The sequence below is a fragment of the Silene latifolia genome, chromosome 11, assembly GCF_048544455.1.
Source record: "Silene latifolia isolate original U9 population chromosome 11, ASM4854445v1, whole genome shotgun sequence".
NCBI lineage: Eukaryota > Viridiplantae > Streptophyta > Magnoliopsida > Caryophyllales > Caryophyllaceae > Silene > Silene latifolia.
Window position 1 is genome coordinate 8,856,532 of NC_133536.1, and position 22,044 is coordinate 8,878,575.

Here is a 22,044-nt window from a genome sequence, read left to right on the forward strand (position 1 = left end):
TGTGGTGGTGCGGGAATCATGGGCGGGGATTCAACCCCCTCGTCATCCAAAAAAAAAAAGGAATTATTATGCTTCACACCGACCGTCCAGTTTATTTCCTTACGTTTTTCTGGTTTAGGTGCTTCGTTCATTTCTTTACGTTTTCATTTTAATTTAAACAAAATAAGCTGTTTTTCTTCCTTCTTTTCTACGACAAGTAACTCCTAGCTAGCCGTTGCCTTTTTTACCATGTACACACCTATAAATCTCTGAACATACGTAATATCATGGAAACCATATACATTGGGCGATGATGGACTTTAACTTAGTATAAAATATCTCAAAAAGCATACTAGACGAGACAGATTAATTAATATCCGATTAAAGCAAATAATAATACAATTCTTATTTTAGCATTTTGATCACTTCTTTACGTTTTTACTGCAATTCGAATAAAATAAGCTAATTTTCTTTTCTATGACGAGGAACTCCTAACCGCTGCCTTTTTCATTATTATTATGTGCACGTACACTAGATAAACAATTCGAGCATATATAGTACCCTGTAAACCACGTATAACTTACTAAAATGTCGAGACAGATAATTAATTAACAACCCATTAAAGCAAATGATAATACAATCTATTGTAATTATTTTATTGAAAAAGACAATTTGTTGTAATTATGTGAGAATAAATATCAATAAATAGTGTACATACTTACCCATTATATTTTATCAATGATTATTTTATTTATCTATTACCACCAAATAATTGAAAAAAATGACCCAAGTCATTCAACAACTCTACTATATCACCAGTACACCACCAACTCCCACTCTTCCCCTTCATATAAATACCCTCCAACAATTCCCATAATACACTTAACCAAAACCCTGGACCAAGTAATCAACTATTCCCACTTCTTCAAAAATAAAAAATTTCCTTGTTTTCCCTACATCAAAATTTTATAAACTAGTCGCAACTCGCACCAGACGAATTTGCGACTAGTTTAATAAACTCGAAATGGGTACGAAAGACGGAGGGTGGGGAAGGAACTTAAGTAGAAACCTAAGTAGGTCAGGATGGGGAGTAGAAGATGTATTTGGGAGTCAAACAAGAAGAAGTGCAAGAAATTATGAAGATGATGAAGAAGCATTAAGATGGGCTGCCTTAGAAAAATTACCTACTTATAATAGGTTAAGGACAAGTATACTTAAATCTTATGCAAATAGCCAAAATCAAAATAATCAAAATGATAATTCTTCTCATAAAGAAGTTGATGTTAGAAAACTTGATATGAATGAGAAAATTCAGTTTATTGATAGATTGTTCAAAGTTGCTGAAGAAGATAATGAAAAGTTCCTCAAAAAGCTTCGGGACAGGATTGATAAGTAAGTTCATACTCTTTCCGTCTCAATCATTTATTTACTTTTTTTTTATTTTATTGTGAGTGGTATTTTACTCTTTCCGTCTCAGTCATTTTATGAATTTTTTTTCATCGTCTCATATTTTTCACTTCATTTTCTTCATTATAGTAATAGTTTTTTTTTTTCCTAAAATGTACTCCAAACGTATTGATTATTTGTTTACTTTTTATATTTTTTTATGAGAAGTATAATAATGAAAGATAAATAAATGATTGGAAAAATAGAGTAGATTATAATTTCATCATTTTGTTTATGCATGTTGTGTTGAAGATCTTATTGGTGGTTTAACTAAATTTAGAAAACTATGAATTAAAAGATTGATTTGTTTCTAATATATAGACATATTCCATTCGCACTACAATTTGTAAAATTATCGTTCTAAATCGTTATATAGATGTTATACATTTATCTGCGTCCATAATTATAATATATCGATTTTTCTATCATGTATAGTATATACGTTTTGAAACATATGAGGAATAAACGCAAGGAAATCATTTCAGTATCAATCGTTATATATATACACTTGGGATGTAATCGTGTTTACGATTACATCCTATAACATAAACGAGATATAAAAGTATTTACGATAAATATAGGAGTCGCTTTATCTAGCTATTAATCTTTGTTGTTTTGTTGAACATGCTAGCCAGTGCCAACCAGGATACCCAGCCCTCCATGCATTAATGATCAGGACTAAAATACGTAAATAACAAGTAACAAATTGTTAATAATGTTGATGGTTAAAGTCTTAAAAGCCACATATTCTCTTCAATTCCGAGGATAAATATACGAACATATAGACAATTAGCAGTTAGTCCTATGTAAAACGGTAAAATATGTATAACAATTCATTTAGTTACATGTAAATAATTAACTAAAACTTTTTTGTATGTATGTATAAATTAAATAGCCTTAGATGGGTTTTTGTTAAGTATATACGGAGTACATTTGAAACAAAAAAACATAAATCTCGAAAATATTTCATATTTTTTAATGTAAAAGAAAAATCTGTATGTGATCCGTCAAAAAGGAAGGATCAGATAATCGACGAGAAACCTCAATTTTTGTCCTACTAAGATTTTGCTTTATTATTTAGCGAATATTGGTCAATTCTTATTAAGTACTCGTAACATGGACTCAACAACATTCCCGGATAAGTTTTCGACCCATCTAATATTCTCAATGTGTCACTATTATTGGTAGTTGGAACAAGTTATCTAATTTTGATTATGCTTTTATGACGTTTTATTGCACGTTAATTTTGCATCAATTTTTGTCAAAATTATAATATTCCGACGTTTAATGCATTTTGGCATAATATAGCATAACTAAAATCATCTGAAATATCAATCGTAAGCCATAATTTGATATGTTGCCTAAAGTAGCAAAATTGATCACGTCGTCTACTTTGATCACATGTTGGTTACTAATAGGAATATTTATAATAGTTGGGCCTCAACCATCACCTTAAGGTTTTGGTTGAGTTGGTTCATCTATCACAGATCGGGAGTGTGCGACCAAGGTCACGGTTCAAATCCTGGCAACCTCAAACCCCTCAAAAACTCGAAGTGGAAACCCAAAGACACGGTGATGGGGAGCGGTGCAGACAACTAACCACTCTTCAAGCCCAACGGGCATTTGAGTGAGGGAGCGTAATAGGAATATTTATAATAGTTGGGCCTCAACCATCACCTTAAAGTTTTGGTTGAGTTGGTTCATCTATCAGTTACGTGGTTATTATATGTGTTCTCGGACGGAGTAGCTATCCCTCGTATTATTAATTCTAATTAATTCAGGGTTTCCCCATCTTTTGTACCAAAAGAAAAAAAAAACATTTAGTTTTTGGAATTTCTTGTTTAACTTTAATCTACTCCGACTATTTTATTTACCTCATTTAAAACAAGTCATGGTGTAGATGATATAAATAACAAGATAAACTAGAAATATCGAATGTTTTAAAAAATTTCAAATTTTTCATTGTTTAGCGGGGTGACTGCTCCAGCTAATCCCTCTTAGCTCCGATACTAGGCCCGTACCATGTTTAAATTGTTTTGAAGTGTTTAACATTATCCTTTTATGATTTTGATTGTGATTATAGGGTGGGAATACAACTTCCAACGGTCCAAGTAAGATTCGAACATTTAACCGTGGAGGCGGATTGTTATGTGGGAAATAGAGCCCTTCCGACTCTTCCAAATGCAGCTCGAAATTTTGCAGAATCACTCATTAGTTTGGTTGGTATTACTTTGGCCAAGAGGCAAAAACTCACCATCCTTAAAGACATTTCCGGCATTGTTAAACCATCAAGGTATATTAATCTCGATTTTTCTTAAATATGTTTACCAAACAGGGCCTATATTAAAATTTTAACTATGACAAAGTTATACAAAAAGACGTGGTATACGGAGTATTACACGTGACATATTATCCAAATTACCGGTGGAGTTATTATTAGGAATATTACGAGATTATTTACGTAATATTCCTAATAGTTATAACTTCTACTACTTCGTATAATTTGTGACTCCTAAATTAGTACAAAGTACTTTTAAGGACGATTTTAAATTTTATTTTACTACAAGGAGAATGAAATTTTACTTACAATTGGTCTCCCTTGTGACGGGTTACCATTTGTGGCGGATATTTTGTGAGATAAAATGGTAACAAAATGGGTTAGTGGAGAAAGTTTTTTTAATTGGCATGAATAGTGTTGCGAGAGAGAGAGAAAAAAGTGGAGATTTTTGTGAGGTAAAGTGGTATCCGTCACAAGCTTGTGACGGATATGTCATGTCTTCAATGAGAATTTGTGTTTTACTTAAAGCATTGCTAATCGCTTACGTAATTAATGCGATAAAGTCATAAAGATACATAAAAGAATTTGAATAAAAATAAGAAATGTCATTAAAAATGATTAGTCATATGAGTCAATTTTTTTTCCACGATAGTTGGTGGTTGTTACTTGTTAATCATGTACGGAGAAGTGTCAAAATTGATCATATGTTTATGTTGACAAATGTTGCACAAATTATAAAGTTGATCATAAATAAGTGAACAAAATTTTGTGGCAGGATGTGCTTGTTGTTGGGTCCCCCATCTTCTGGGAAAACAACTCTCTTGTTAGCCCTTGCTGGGAAACTTGATCCAGCTCTTAAGGTACCGTATATTAAATTCGCATTTTTTAAATTATAAGTAACGGTTCTTCTAATGTGTATTCTAAAGATATGCATTAATAACTTAAATATGAAAAGACAAATTATTTATTACAAAAATGGAATAAATAATTGGTCCTTTTGTAAATATACTTGATTATTTCTGATCCCAAAAAATGCATCTACATCAATATTTATATGTACATAAATAAACATATAATAAAGAAACAAATACGTAATTCGTTTTATTAATATGGTATCAAAACTCATGATTTTGTGACCTGGGTTGTGACTTGTGAGGTGAAATTTTGCCATTATTTGACGATTTCAAAAAACGTTCTTATCACGTGATATTTGACGAGTTCAAAATAAAAACGACAACATTCCGAAACAAAAAGGATTAAGGTTTAAAAGAATGACATACCTATCGATCGATACATGCATAACACACATTACTAAATTCATAATGACATAAAACATTCTTCAAAGTTGAAAGTATAATTGGAATTGTGTGTTATACGGGTAGATGACAAGTATTTGTCAAATTTTGGAACAGGTCAAAGGTGAAGTGAGCTACAATGGACATAGGCTTGACGAATTTGTACCACAAAAGACATCTGCTTATATTAGTCAAAATGATGTTCATATTGGATCCATGACTGTCAAAGAAACTCTTGATTTTTCTGCTAGGTGTCAAGGAGTTGGTTCTCGATTTGGTAATTCCGACTCCCTTAATATTATCGACTGATACTGAGTTTCGATTTCCTTACCAATTTTTGATATTGTTATTGTTATCAAATGTGTGCATAATGCATAATTAGACTGTCTCACGATAAAGTGATTGAGGTTTTTTATTTGTGCACGTGGTCAACCCTAATTAATTGTGAGTGATAATCGCGTTTTCTTTCAGAGCTCCTAGCCGAGCTAGCGAGAAGAGAAAAGGAACATGGACTAAAACCCGACCCAGAAGTTGACCTTTTCATGAAGGTACGAAAAAATAGAAACGAACATAGTCGATTTAATCGTATTTTTATTGATCATAACTTAATTTTTGTTATGTTTCTTAGTTACTTATGAAATTGTGATGATATTTCACTTCTTGTTCAGGCAACTGCAATGGAGGGGGTTGAAAGCAACCTCATTGTGGATTATACTCTTAGAGTAAGCATATTTTCCTTATCACGGATTATTGTTCAAGACTGTGTTATTCGTTTTAAATTTAAAACTGATTTAATACGGTGAATGAGACAAAAAAAACTCTCTGATATTTTATCCGTTTACATTAGAGATGAATATTATTATTCTAAGAGAGAGACTCTTACTATTTCCTTATTTAGAATTGTGCTTCTTTCAAGTTAAAGATACTTCCTAACTAAAGTTGACAAGATTTAGCACTAATTACCTAAAAGTACATATTTTTTTGACTTTATGGTCTTAATAATTCTCCTCACTTTCTAAATTTTGGACTTGTTCATAAAACTTTTGGTCATAAAATTCTCTTCTTGTATTATTCTAATGTTAAAGATAGGTGATAGAATAATTTTGCAATTTGGGTAATTGGGTTGGTGAACTACTTTAGTGTATTGGGTCATATCATGGTAGTGAAAATGGAACAACCAAATCCAACACTTCATTTTTACAAAGTAGAATGTTTCAATTTTTGTATGTAAATAGATTAACTTGATATATTGTTCGATGAAACAGATACTCGGACTTGATATATGTCGTGACACGTTAGTAGGAGATGAAATGGTTCGTGGTATTTCAGGTGGACAGAAAAAACGTGTTACAACAGGTACTTATATATCAATTTTTCGAAGTTATAGTCAACGATTGTTGAATTGTCGAGTATTATAAAATAAAACCGTCTCATAAAAAGAACGATACAGAATCAAAGACATATGGTTTAATTTGGTGTGTGTGAAAGATAGGCACATTATATATAATGTTTTATTTGATTTCTAACATTTAAAAAGTTAGGTGACTTTATTTTATTTGTTCAAATTAAGCAAGATAAAGCTTGACTTTCATGTGTGCAATTAATTCAATATTCTTGTTGAATGTTGAATAGACAAATAGTGACACTTGATAATGTACTCAATTTGTTTCTCAACCACTAATATTTCTGTAAACGTACAAATTCTCATTTAAGACGAGCATTATCGTCTTAATTTTAACATGGTCAAATACTCCCAAAATACATGATAAGTTGTTTAGAAAATGTCAAAAATTTTGTCTTTATTACCACCATGTAATAGTATTTGCCCGTCTTAAACTTAAAGATGGATTGTGCCCGTCTTAAACAATACTTGCTGATTTTAGGGGACTAGCAAATAACATACACATCAAACCACCTCACTCTCACTAGGAGTTACAGACTTACAGTGGCGGATTTAGGGGACTAGCAGACAGGGACGCTCGCTCCCACTAAACCCTGAAAAATGCAAAAGTCATGGTCTAAATTTTCGAACTTTTTTCGAATTTATTTTGCCTCATGGAATTACTTGTTCAACCAATTGAAACTTTTTCGTCCCCCAAATCGTAATTCGTGTTTCGGTGATAATCGAGTTATGCAATTTCAGGTCTTAGATCAGTCTTATCGGGTTGGTTGATCATTTGTTACTAATTTTAAAAATGACAGGTGAGATGATAGTTGGGCCAACAAAAACAGTATTCATGGATGAAATATCAACTGGGCTGGACAGTTCAACAACATTTCAAATAGTAAAATGTTTGCAACAAATAGCCCATTTATCTGATGCAACCATTTTAATGTCATTACTTCAGCCTGCTCCTGAAACCTTTGATCTCTTTGATGACATTATCTTACTTTCTGAGGGCCAAATTGTCTACCAAGGCCCTAGAGAACATGTCGTCGATTTCTTCGAAACTTGTGGCTTTCGTTGTCCCGAAAGAAAGGGCACCGCCGATTTTCTCCAAGAGGTAATTTTAACATTGTCTCGAATTGTTTTATATATAAGACGGGTCTCATAGCATGTTATAATCGCAGAAGTCAACTAGCTTAGTTGGTAAAGTCATCATACGTGGTGCTCATGACCTGGTTTCAAACCTAAATATGTTTGGTAATGTAGTTCTCATTCATTATATCTTGGCTTCGTCCCTGAATACAGGTGACCTCAAGGAAGGATCAAGAACAATATTGGGTCGAGAGGACGAGACCCTACAGATACATCCCGGTCTCAGAATTCGCAACCCGGTTCAAGAAATTCCATGTTGGGCTTAGACAAGACAATGAACTCTCAATACCATTTGAAAAGGCCCAATCACACAAAGCATCATTAGTGTATGAAAAATACTCTGTCCCATACAAGGAGCTTCTTAAGGCATCCTTTGACAAAGAATGGCTATTGATCAAGCGAAACCCGTTTGTCTACGTATTCAAGGTTATACAACTCATGATCGTTGCCATTATTACATCGACTGTGTTTATAAGAACAAGGATGCATACTAGGAATGAAAGGGATGGTGCCCTTTACATGGGAGCTCTCATTTTTAGTCTGATTATTAACATGTTTAATGGATTTGCTGAGTTAGCCATGACTATTCAACGACTACCGGTCTTTTATAAGCATAGGGATCTCCTTTTCCATCCGTCTTGGACTTTTAGCTTACCAACTTTCCTACTCGGGTTGCCTATATCTGTCCTTGAGTCGATAATTTGGACTTGTATGACTTACTACTCCATTGGATTTACACCTGAGGCAAGCAGGTAATTGTTCGCAAAATCTAAGTTCTGTAGGGGATACTGCTGGTCAACACCGAGGAAAAGACTAACTTTGATTCTTTACATTTTATAGGTTCTTCAAGCATCTTCTACTGGTGTTCTGTATCCAACAAATGGCTGCTGGAATATTCCGTCTCTCAGCCGGGTTGTGCAGGACTATGATTATTGCAAATACTGGAGGATCACTTGTTCTTCTACTTATGTTCATGCTTGGAGGTTTTATCCTTCCAAAAGGTCAGTACTACTCCCTCTGTCCCAGTCATTTGTTGTCATTTTCCATTTTTGGGTCCACATGTCATTTAGTAACTGACCCTCTCCTCTTTCCTTGATCTTTGTGCCAAAATCAAATAACAACAAATGACTGGGACAGAGGCAGTATATCAAAAATGAAAGGAAAACACTTTGAATATACAGGAGTTAATATTAATTGTCTTACTTATGTCTGTTCGATTATGTCGTCTATCAGGTTTAATACCAGGCTGGTTGCAGTGGGGATATTGGGTGTCTCCCTTGTCATATTCATTCAATGCCTTGGCTGTTAATGAGATGTTCGCTCCTCGTTGGATGAACAAACTGGTATGAATTCTTAATACGGAGTACATACAACAACATTACGTCAGTGCCTCAAACGCTACTGGTGACTGGCTCAAAACACTAATGTACAACATGTTTCGACATTTTTGACAGGGATCGGATGGAAAAACACCATTGGGTTTGGCAGTGTTACAGAATTTCAATGTTTATCCACACCCTTATTGGTATTGGATAGGAATAGGTGCTCTTGTTGGATTTACAATCATTACAAATGTCGGCTACACCATCTCTCTCAGCTACCTTAGTCGTAAGCATCTTAAAACTCGACTAAAATAGAGTTTGCAGGATAAACTGTTACTCTGTATCTTCTTTGTATACTAATTCAGTTTGTTTTACTGTTTTCCTTTCAATTAGCTTATGGAAAGTCGCAAGCAATAATTCCTAAAGACGATGCACCTGATATGGGATATCAACAACCAGAAAAACGATCCAAGAAAGCGTTCCCACGCTCTCTATCCTCTTCCGATGGCAACAACACAAGTAATGGCCTTAAACGACATGTTTTCTTGAGCGATCAAAGAAAGCGTTCCCACGCTCTCTAGATGAACATCTAATCATAATGTTTTTGTATTTTATAGGAGAAATGGCACTACAGAGAATAATGAGTAAATCAAATCCGAATGGACTAAGTAGAAATGATGATTCGTCTCTCGAGGCAGCAAATGGAGTTTCTCCTAAGAGAGGAATGGTTCTTCCCTTCAATCCACTAGCTATGTCATTTGACAGTGTCGACTACTTTGTCGATATGCCTCCTGTAAGATCGAACTTCCTCTCATTGCGTTCATTTTTCATTAGATGGCTCTCAGTATTTCATTTCAAGCTATATATCGATAATTTTTTTTGAATTTCAGGAAATGAAGGCTCAAGGGGTTCAAGAAGACAGACTTCAACTGCTTCGCGGAGTGACAGGTGCATTTCGACCAGGAGTACTAACTGCTTTGATGGGTGTCAGTGGTGCCGGAAAGACAACATTGATGGATGTTCTTGCTGGGAGAAAGACTGGAGGTTACATTGAAGGAGACATTAGAATCTCCGGTTACCCAAAAAATCAAGAAACTTTTGCAAGAATTTCCGGTTATTGTGAACAAACTGATATCCACTCTCCCCAAGTCACTGTACATGAATCTTTGATCTACTCCGCTTTCCTTAGGCTTCCTAGTGAAGTCTCCAAGGAAGAAAAACTTGTAAGAATCTTACCGAGAATTATTACATATTCAGTTGGAGTAGAGTGCTAACTGTTTTGCTTATTTATTCGGTATGTTAGATTTTTGTGGACGAGGTGATGGAATTGGTAGAGCTAGAGAGCTTGAAAGATGCCATAGTAGGGTTACCAGGGATAACGGGATTGTCGACAGAGCAAAGAAAGCGGTTGACAATTGCAGTGGAACTAGTTGCTAATCCTTCCATCATTTTCATGGATGAACCAACTTCGGGTCTTGATGCTAGAGCTGCAGCCATTGTTATGAGGGCCGTAAGAAACACTGTCGATACTGGAAGAACTGTTGTTTGCACAATTCATCAGCCTAGTATTGATATCTTTGAAGCCTTCGATGAGGTACAACACCGTTTACTGGCTACTCCAGCTGAATTAGCTGACATCTGCATAAACGACTTTTCTGATCACTGACTATATACTTATATGTTAATGTAGCTACTCCAGCTGAATTAGGTGACGTCTGCATATACGACTTTTCTGATCACTGGTTGTATATTTATATGTTTATTGGCTACTCCAGCTGAATTAGTTGACATCTGCATATACGACTTTTCTGATCACTGACTGTATACTTATATGTTTACTGGCTACTCCAGCTGAATTAGCTGACGTCTGCATATTACGACTTTTTTTCTGATCACTCACTGTATACTTAAATGTTAATGTAGTTATTGTTGATGAAAAGAGGCGGACAAGTGATTTACTCAGGTCCATTAGGTAAGAACTCCCACAAAGTTGTCGAGTACTTTGAGGCGATTCCCGGTGTCCCAAAAATACCAGAGAAGTACAACCCTGCAACCTGGATGTTGGAAGTGAGTTCTATTGCAGCTGAAATAAGACTCGACATGGACTTCGCTGAATATTACAAATCATCTGCTCTTCACCAGTAAGTAATTCCGAACATAAATGGAATCAATTAGTCGAAACACGTTCTTGTGAGACCAACGAACCCATTTAACTTAAATCTCGACTTAATGAGCAGGAGAAACAAGGCGCTTGTGAAGGATCTAAGCATACCGCCATCAGGAGCAAAAGACCTGTATTTCACGAGTCAATTCGCACAATCGACATGGGGACAATTTAAAGCATGTCTTTGGAAACAATGGTGGACTTATTGGAGAAGTCCGGATTATAATCTTGTCAGATATTTCTTCACTTTGGCTGCTGCGTTCATTGTCGGAGCAATCTTTTACAAAGTCGGAACTAAAATGTGAGTACCTCTCTTCCTCTAATCAGCCATTTAACTCATTTTATGTATCAGTTTGATTAGTACTTAATCGACGAAAAACTGGTTTAAATACTCAGGGACAATGCCAATAGTTTAACCATAGTCATCGGAGCAATGTACGCTGCTGTACTGTTTGTCGGGATCTGTAATTGTGGGACAGTCCAGCCGGTTGTGTCTATTGAGAGAACGGTGTTTTATCGAGAAAGAGCTGCAGGAATGTATTCTGCCATGCCATATGCCATCTCACAGGTGCGTGTTTTTCTCAAATAAGACGGTTTGATGTGGTCGTTGAAATTCCCTTCATCTTCATTTAACTTCCTGCATTTTCATGCTTTAGGTGGTCGTTGAAATTCCGTTCATCTTCGTTCAGACGACATACTATTCACTGATAGTATACGCGATGATCAGCTTTCAATGGACTGTAGCGAAATTCTTATGGTTCTTCTACATCACATTCTTCTCGTTCCTGTATTTTACCTATTATGGCATGATGACGGTCTCTATTACGCCAAACCACCAAGTAGCTTCGGTCTTTGCAGCCGCCTTCTACGCTCTCTTCAATCTCTTCTCCGGCTTTTTCATCCCTAAACCGGTAAGTCTTTACAAAATACTCTAAAATTCTCAGTTTGACTTTTTCATTCGCTAGAGTCAGGAATCGAACCCCTGACCACTTGTTTAAGAGGTGAGAGTCCTTACCAATCACACCAGCCAATACGTAGGAATGATAACAGAGAATTTGATAATTTGTTGTTGCGATTGCAGAGGATACCGAAGTGGTGGATATGGTACTATTGGATTTGCCCGGTTGCCTGGACGGTATACGGCTTGATTGTGTCGCAGTACGGTGATTTGACACAGCAGATCCAAGTCACAGGAATGACTACTACGCCAACAATACAGTGGTACATACAAAACCATTTCGGCTATGATCCTGATTTTATGGCACCAGTCGCTGTCGTTTTATTCGGCTTCACCGTGTTCTTTGCCTTCTTGTATGCCTACTGCATTCGTACACTCAACTTCCAAATGAGATAGAAGGGTCATCATCCTGATTTTCGACGAGAAAAAGAAATCCAGTGACCTCGTCTTATTGAAGAGAAGTTGTATATATGAGATTTGTGTAAGAGTAGGCTATATATAGGCTAAGTGTATTGTTTTTCCGTAGTATAAGACCCTAGTGTTGGATCGACGCAGGAAATGACCGCGTAGATTTAACTCTGTTACCTAATCATAGGCAAGAGTCGTATAAGGCCTTAGGATAATGTTGTTGTTAAGGTATCAACTAAGTATATGATCGGTTTCCTGAATAAAATATTATTTTTTGGCTCTCAATCGATTCAAAAGATGTAGCTAACAGTCTAACACGCTTCAATCACATGATCAATTGATCACGCTCCGGTTTGTGTTGATAATGACACGTTCGTGCGATCTAGTAAGGGCGATCAAGTGATGCTAGAAGTTGTTGATGAAAAATTGAGCCCTTAATGTTGTAGTTCCAAAATGTAGAGGTAATTGAACTTACTTGCAACTAGTTTTAAGCAATAGCAATCCGCCTTTATTGTCGTATGACAAACCGTGAGTATCATTGTTGCTTAGTTTTAAGTAATAACGCAAAAAAATATTGTATAAAATAAAATCTAAAAGAAAAATTAATAATTTATTTTTTTGTTTTGTATGTTTTACTCTCAAATTTATCTTTTAATAATATTAAAAGTAATTTCTGTCTTTTTGTGTCTTGGTATTTGTGTATAAAGTATGTGTAAACATTTTATTGAGACTGGGGGAGTAAATACTACCATAACTTTTAATTAGGAAATTAACAGATATTTTGGAAAAATTAATGATCTTGTAAAACTAATTATTTTCCTATCAACAATATAATAAAATTTCAAAAGTATGGAAAATATATAGCAAGCAATTATTTAAAAAATATTAATAAGTTTTTAAATATTAGTTGTCTTTTAAAAATAATTATTTACCCATAATGATATTTTCTTCAAATATTGTAATTTTCTTACTCATATTTTTTTCATAAATTTAATTATATTTTGGTTGGATATTTATATTTTGTGGTGTGAGATTTTCAATATATCATGAGATTATATGTAAGGCATTTAAATCACCAGAGAGTGATAGATTCGCGAAATCTTAAAGGTATGGACTCAGATCATAAATACTGCATAAGATTGTTCTTAGGAAAAGGCTTAAACCTACTACCTGAGTCTCCTGGAAATTTTTCTTTTGAGGGAAATCTTCTAGGAATTTCACCCAAATTCTAACCACTGAACTCCACTCTTATGGGTTTTAATTATTACTTTCGAGTATAGGTGGAAATCAGGTCGATTACGGGTCGGGTCAAAGCAGGTCGGGTTATATCAGTTCGAGGTTATGTCGGGCTACTAACGGGTTCGGGTCGGTTCAGTTCATGTTGGGTATCTTCGGGCCGGTCGTCAATGGGTGGCAAGTCGGCCGGTTATTAGCGGGTCAATATCGGGTCAGGTTATCAGCATATATTTTATCTTTTGTATTTAATTTTAAATGGTAATTTTATGTTTAAACAATGTGAAAGTGTATTAATTATAATTTTAAATAAAAATAATAAGATGAATGTCATTTTGGTCTTATTTAACCCATCATTAAGCTAGTTCATTATCGGGTTGAGAAAATATTGGGTCACGGGTCGGGTCGGGTCGGGTTGGAAAAAAATTAAGGTTGTTATCGGCTATCGGTTCGAATTGTATCGGATCAGATTTTGGATGGGTCACTAAATCAGGCTGATTTCCCCGAGTCGAATCAGCTTTTGCTAGCTCCTCTTTAATTTTTATTTCCAATCTCCTACAACAATTCGAACTACAAACAGAAAGCGAGTATATATAATTATATATAATGCTCGTACTCATATCAAACCGAGCCGATTTTAAAACCCGATATCAATCCCAACACGTTTCAAAAACCCAATTTCGGTTTATATCGCTCGTATTGTTGGTTGACTCGTCCCGTCGTTCTATCAGCAAAGCAGAGAAATCCCCAATTCAATTTTTGATCAACAAACCCTAATTCCAGGTTTTTCCTTCTCTCTCACATCCTTTATTTTCTCTTGCTTCGTCGAATTATTTTGTCTTGCTATTTGATCATCACTGAAATTAGTTATTTCAATTGATTTATCTGATTGATTTACTACGTTAATTAGGGGTTTTAGGGTTTTACACTTTTTGATTTTCCTGATTTTGATCTGATCAAAGATGCCAAGATGGTTCAATTTTTGTAATTTTACAATGACGATGTTGTTTATGCCATGTTATGTTTTGATCATCAAAAAATTAAAAATCAGTGAATTATTGGAATTAGGCTATTCAATTGTTCCAACTATTGAACTGGGTTGTCTGCTGTTGCGAAACGCGGAACCAGGATTTCTACTTAGGTTCGGAAACCAGTAATGCAATAAGTAAACTATAGAAAATATCGAAAAATGGCTAAAAATTTCAAATTTTTATTCGCCTATGGGGCGATCGCTTCAGCGAACCCCAATGCTTGTTCGCTACTGGAGTTGATTTGCTAAGAAATCGGATGAATAACTGGCTTGTTACGAAATCGTCAGTCTGATTTTGTATTGAACTTTTGCAAATTGTAATTTGGCAGAAATTGAGTAGTAGTGTTGTTGAGTGTGAAGATGGGTGTACATAAGATTGAAACGGGTCACCAAGACACCATCCATGATTTCCAGATGGATTATTACGGGAAGCGTATAGCAACAGCGTCGTCTGACCACACAATCAAGATTATTGGGGTGGGAGGCAATTCCCACCAACAGCTTGCTACATTGAGTGGACACCAAGGTCCGGTTTGGCAGGTTGCGTGGGCTAACCCAAAATTTGGGTCTATGCTTGCTTCTTGCTCATTTGATGGCAAAGTTATAATATGGAAGGAAGGGAGCCAAAATGAATGGTCACAAGCGCATGTGTTTGAGGATCATAGAATGTCGGTTAATTCGATTTGTTGGGCACCCTATGAGATTGGGCTTTGTCTTGCAAGTGGCTCGTCTGATGGGAACATTATGGTGTATACGGCTAGGTCTGATGGAGGGTGGGATTCAACTAGGATTGATCAAGCTCACCCTGTTGGAGTGACCTCGGTTTCATGGGCCCCGGCCACTGGTCCTGGTGCTCTTGTGGGATCCGGAGGACATGACTTAGTTCAGAAGCTTTGTTCCGGGGGTTGTGACAACACGGTGAAGGTGTGGAAGCTCTATAATGGGATGTGGAAAATGGATTGTTTCCCGGCCCTCCAAATGCACACTGATTGGGTTAGGGATGTTGCGTGGGCCCCGAATCTCGGCTTACCCAAGTCCACCATTGCAAGTGCTTCTCAAGATGGGAAAGTCATCATATGGACCGTTGCTCGAGAAGGTGATCAGTGGGAAGGGAAGGTGTTGACTGATTTCAAGACCCCGGTATGGAGAGTCTCGTGGTCGCTAACAGGCAACATCCTGGCTGTGGCTGATGGTAACAACAATGTCACATTGTGGAATGAAGCTGTCGATGGCGTGTGGCAGATGGTAACTACTGTTGACTCTTGATCAGTACTTTCTTTTTATGTTTACATTCTCCTACATTCTTTTTCTTCTATCGTTGTTTTGAATTATATTATAGAGCGGCATGTATTTAGGTGATCATATAGTTCTCTGGTTCTCATGGAGAAATGCGTTTGATGTTAGCTTTTCGATCATTGAAATGTATGACCTCATTGAGTTAGCCATGCTCTGTTTCTGACAGCGACCATATGAGTAGCGTATGCTAATATGCTCGTGAAAATGCTACTCATCTGCTTATAATTTGGATATGAATAATTTGCTTCTTGTGAATTAAGTTTCCCTCGAGGCTTTCATGACTATCAATGGTTGTTGATTCATGATTTTTTCTTGAAGTTATGCGTAATATGAACGAATGGGTAACATCCGATCTGCAGTACTCTCGTAATAGAGCCTCGTGTATACAAAGTAGATTTTAAGCAATTGTTACAATGGAATATGCTTGAATGGTTGAGCCGATATGTAATTTGCCATGTTAAAAGTTAACCCGGTAGTCCGGTACCAAGGTCCTGGGGGTAATGCATGTAATAGTATTTTTATGTCGAGTTCGGAGGTGGCATGTGAAGTTTTTAGGCATGTGAGGTTAGAGCTTGGGGACTTGAGGTGGTGCTCCCCATATGTACCCTCACGGCCTCACTTGATCAAGCTCAGCTCATCCTTCCAAAACCAACATTGAACCTTATTTCTTGGTATTGGGCCTCAGGCTTGGGCCAAGAGAGGCCTTAACATCAGCTGAATCGGTCAATCGGAATTCAACAGTCATTCTGGCCCAAAAAATTGCAAGCTTTATTAGCGGGTTTGAGTGATAGTAGAACTCTTTTTTTTTTTTTTTTTGTTTCAAATGAGCGCACAATGTCACGGACTCTCGGGGGAAAATCGAACCCCCAACTTCATGGTTGGAGTAAGAGAGGTCTTACTAGTTGAGCTAACTCTTGTTCTCTGTGATAGTAGAACTCTCGTATGTGACTCAAATACTCTATCGCACCTATAGGTAGTACTTATGGTCGTACTATCTTATTAGCAACAATGCCAACAATGCTCCTGGACTTGATTATCACTTTGCAATGTAGAGGCTCGTTGTGGATGGCGATGTGAATCGTGGCACACCCGTACTTTTACCGTGTACTCCCTCTGTCCTGGTCATTTGTTGTTGTTTTTCATATTAGGGTGTCTCAATCATTTGTTGTACTTTCTATTTTAAGAATGAACTTGATGAGCAATTTGATCATTCACACTTAATTTGTTCCATTTGTTATTTAGTAATCTTATCTATATTAATACAAAAGACAATACTCAATCCTCAGCGCGCCACGTCATTAATGCAGTTTTTTTTTTTTTTGGAAATTCATGTTATGGTGGGACCCGGGAGTGTGTAATGTATTTATTTCTTCAGATTTCCGTCTTTTCAAACATGCGATAAATTCCGTCTTACAACAAATTCTATGAAATAATATTATGAAAAAATTCAATGAATTAATATTATGAAATAATTTTATACATTCCGTATAAATGAAATAGAATTACATAATTTTTAAAACAAAATTACATAATAAAAAAATTACATAATTTCAAGAAGGAATAACATTTATATACGGGATCGAACATAAAATGCAAATGAATTACATACATATGTTAAAGTTGATTATATTAGATTATATTTCTTTTATCCGGATGTAAAGTTTTTTATGTATGCAATTTTTATTTACAAGAGTAGATTACGTTATTTCCTTATAAAACCAGTGTATGTGAACACGTGTTTGTAACAAATTTAAACATAAATTATGTAGATCGTAGATTTAGACCAACTAGATAAGTACAATAAAAATGCAAAAACAAATATACATCCAAAAATATTAATACCGGCCCAAATACATACCCGTGCAATTTTGCACGGGTTTAAAACTAGTTGGTTCAAAACCAAAGAACAATAATTGACCGAGACGGAGAAATTATATGAGAACATAGTCGCCTACCAAGATCAACATGCACACTATTTGCTTACTTCTTAGTTCTTACTCCGTAGTTCTTAGACTATGTTTATAGGTAGGTTTAACATGGGCAAGGTCTTGAATAAGGACAAAAAAGACTAAAAAATAAAAAGGGAAAAGAAAATAGGATGAAGACCTGGTTTGCAAAAGTCGTTCCAGGCGGTCCAATCTGGAACACTTAGACCTAGAATTAGAACGCACAACACATCCCATGCAAAAACAATGACATCAAATGGCATGTGGACAAGTGTAAAGAAGATAAATGCAAAAATATATTTTCTTCAATAAATGAATATCTTTTAAATTTTATATATTAAAAATAAATTGTAATTATACCAATATTTATAAATTTTCATGATCTACAAATAGAGACCACATTTGATATATTTTGGAACTCGTTTAAATTTTATTTATTTTCTCAATTAAATAACCTCTAAAAATAAAATAAAATATCATAAAAAAATCAAAACATCTGAAATTTTACACTTGCTATAAAATATTACTTTCAACCCTGCTTAAAAAATTTGGATCAAAAAATAATTTATTTTCATTTTTATGTATTTCGTGGTGGTGTTTTATGGGTAGGTTAAATAAGGGCTTGATAAACCTCAAAAATCAGAACTAGGTCTAAGAAGGAGGTGAAAGAAAATAAATTAATATTTTAATATAAGAACTAGGGCTAACTAGGGCTGCAAAACCTACTGATAAACATGGTCTTAGGCAATTTTCTTTTCCATTCTCTTTTTCTGACGTTATAACTTCTTACTTTCATAGTCAAATGAAATCTGAGGAAAGTCAATGTTGGACTAAAATAGAGAGACGCACACGAAATATATAGCCGAAAAGGTAAAGATAATGGAGTACGCGAAGGTTTATTTACTTATTCGTCAGTCTTAAATCATAACGCGCACATATTTGATAACGTGATATGTGATCCATGGACGGTAGAATTATCATGTTTTTCACATTTTGGTCTCCTTCCCTTTGACAAGTGACGGCTTCAACACTTTACTCGATCTACTCCAATTTATTTAGGACTCGTACGGACGTACACTACGGTTGTTGGCTTGTTGCACATTTGTGACTTATTTTCCCGTTTCAATTTATTTATCTTTAATTAAAAATACTTTTTCTAGTGAATATAAAAAGATAAATAAATAATTGAATCGAAAGAAGTATTATTAGATATTAAAGTCGGGAGGTAATTAAAGTAATACGAAGTATGTTTTCGTGATGGTGAAATTTTATTTTTACTTTTGTAAAATCACTAAGCAAGTTTTGTAACGGGATGACTAAATTTGTAAGATTCGGGTATATGTTTGAACAATCGACATAAAATGAGTTATATCTAACTACTATTGCTAGTTTGGCTGCATAATTATGTGGTATGTGGTGATAGTGTTGATAGCGGCTTAACGTCTTAATCATCTGTTTAGTTTTCAATGGTTGAATGATAGGGATGGAGGCACAAATTCTTGTTTCAAACGGACACTTTTCATCTTATTTTTCAGACGGACATATGTGACCATTTTATAGTTAAATGTAACTACAATGGTATAGGCAGTGTTACGGCTTATGATAACTGGTTTTTCAATAGTGATCACATTTACCTGTAAAATGGTTACAAAATCTCGTTTTATTATTTCAAACTAAAGAGGCTCGTCTAAAACAAGACGCACTAGGATGAAGGGAGTATAGAATTAAGCATTGTCCTTTGCAAAATTAAAGGTTTTATGTCAAACTACAATTGCAAGATCGAGAGACATCATGTATAGAGAAAAGAGTATATATATATAGAGTACTCCTTCCGTTTCAGTGATATGCAGGGGCAGCCATGAGCCCGTTCATTCGGCTCGCCGCACCGGGGCCCAAGCCCGCTAAGGGCTTCCTCTGGACCAAGACAAAGATTAATAGCAATTGATGCACTAAAAGTGTACTAAACTTGCAGTGATTCAGTGGTGAAGAACTAAGTTAGTGAAATGTACAAAAAGCTGAAAGTCAGGGGTTCGATTCCCTTACCTGACATGTTTTTTGTTTTTTAAATAAGTTACTTTACTCCATTTTTTAAATTTAATCTTATTTATCAATTATTGTTTCGCAAAAAAAAAATGATAATAGCCGAGCTAAATGAACTAAACTAATAAAGGAATAATATGATTTGTTTTTACATCCTAAATGCATTATGATGATATGTAGTATACTGTTTATGGGTTTTACTAGTTCAAGACACCTAATAAATTTCGCTTTATAAATTTCAAATACTTGGTATTTGATAATTTAAAATTACGGCGTCGTCAAATATTAAAGGCATCAAATAATATGTTCGCATTTGTAAGACTCGAAATTTATGAGAGGATTATGACAAGGGTGTTCATATAATATATAAAAAATTACGTTTGCATATAACTTGAAAAATATGAGACGATTATAACAAGTCCTTTATATAACATTTGGAACAGGGCCACGAAATTCTATTGGCCGCCCCTGGTGATATGTTTACACTTCCTTTATTTTCCCTCACAAAATAAATGAAGTGTAATCATATTACTGGAACAGAGGGAATACTAATAAAGATGGATAATAAGATGATAAGATTCATTGTGATTAGCCATATATTTGCATAGACGGAAGGGGTTAAATTCAATGTACCTTCCACGAGAAAACCACAATGGTACGGCTATCTTTATATTAAATTTTGGCTTTCCTTAATTTGCTTAGAGACATCATCCCCTATTTTTCGCCAACAAACAAACATCATCTTAATTTCCTTCAAGCTTTGTTCATTAGTCAGCGAGAGACAACCTAATAATATGATTAATTTCTAGTCTCAGTAACAATCTCTTTGTTCCATAAGGCATTACACTAATTGGTAATATACGAAATTGTTACTTATTCCCTAGTCATTAAGTAATAATGATGAACTTGATCATGAGTAAAGAGTATATGGACTCGTTATTCAAAACTATACCGAGTATATCGAAAAATTCTTGTCTCCTTTGAGAGGGCCGTAATTTTTATAGGTTTAGGTGTAAGGAGTACGGTTCTTTTAAAGGGCACAAAAAATTTTCATATCCTTGTGTAGAAACTAGGGCAGAGTACGGATCGGGTATTTGATCCAAAGTGCTAGTTCGGATCGGATATCCATATTAGAAATCCTGAAGTTAGATATCCAATATCCAAACCAAATGTCTCGGATATCCAATGTTCGGGTATCCAAAATAATCGGTTCGGATGCGGATATCCATCGGATATCCATACTTTTGAATTTACTTTAAAATTAAGTTTGAAACACGGTTATATTCATAGTTTTACATGATGATTTTCTTTCATATTCTTATTACAATGTTCTCGCTATAAAATTTAAGTACCACCTAGATATTTCTCTAATATTTTAAACATTAATTAAGTTGTTGTATCAAATAAAATTTATTTTCTCGAAATTATACTAGAAAACTATAGTTTCGGATCAGATCGGATATCCAAATGTTTTAATTCTAATATCCATATCCAAACCAAAACCAAAGATTTCGGATCAGATATCCAAACCAAACTTAACTTTCGGATCGGATATCCAAAAATTCGGATCGGATTCGGATCGGATATCGGATCAGTTTGGATAATCGGATTTTTTGCTCAGCCCTAGTAGAAACATAGTCAGCTATCTTTTCTCTACTTTTTATCCTCCACAAATTCTTGTTTCAGACCGACACTTTTGGTCTTATTTGTCAGACGGATAAAATGTTGCCATTTTTGTAAGAAAATGTAGCCAATTAATTCACAAAATGTTATGACTAGAGATGTCATTTTTTACCCTGAAAATGATGTGAACAATAATGGTAACATGTTATCAGAAAATAACAACATTTTATTGTAAAATGATGACATGTTACCCGTCTTATTTCAGACCAAAAGCAATGGTCTTAAGAAAAACGGACCGTTTATCCTCTGGCGTCTCCAAAATAATACTTCCTCCTTACCGGTCATTTGTTGTCCTTTTTCATTTTTTTTTTTTGTGTCTCAGTCAATTGTTGTCCTTTCTATTTTAAGAATGAACTTGATGAATAATTTGATCATTCACACTCAATTTGGTCCACTTGTCATTTAGTAATTGGCTTCCTCCTCTTTC

The 22,044-nt window shown here is 35.0% G+C and overlaps 2 protein-coding genes across 2 annotated transcripts; both read left to right on the top strand.

Moving 5' to 3' along the window:
* The first annotated feature begins 702 nt into the window (after positions 1–702).
* LOC141610934 (ABC transporter G family member 36-like) lies at positions 703–12,674 on the top strand. The gene is made up of 21 exons (XM_074429247.1): positions 703–1,371; positions 3,509–3,718; positions 4,479–4,563; positions 5,116–5,275; positions 5,470–5,546; positions 5,667–5,720; positions 6,264–6,354; positions 7,201–7,502; positions 7,691–8,289; positions 8,378–8,538; positions 8,771–8,880; positions 8,992–9,145; positions 9,253–9,378; positions 9,477–9,652; positions 9,750–10,082; positions 10,163–10,453; positions 10,783–11,000; positions 11,097–11,324; positions 11,420–11,591; positions 11,680–11,934; positions 12,105–12,674. The coding sequence occupies exons 1-21, from the start codon at positions 1,004–1,006 to the stop codon at positions 12,375–12,377; spliced, it is 4,443 nt and encodes a 1,480-aa protein (XP_074285348.1). The 5' UTR covers positions 703–1,003; the 3' UTR covers positions 12,378–12,674.
* A 1,529-nt stretch (positions 12,675–14,203) lies between these two features.
* LOC141610935 (protein transport protein SEC13 homolog B-like) lies at positions 14,204–16,230 on the top strand. The gene is made up of 2 exons (XM_074429248.1): positions 14,204–14,405; positions 14,982–16,230. The coding sequence occupies exon 2, from the start codon at positions 15,013–15,015 to the stop codon at positions 15,916–15,918; it is 906 nt and encodes a 301-aa protein (XP_074285349.1). The 5' UTR covers positions 14,204–14,405; positions 14,982–15,012; the 3' UTR covers positions 15,919–16,230.
* Positions 16,231–22,044: the final 5,814 nt, after the last annotated feature.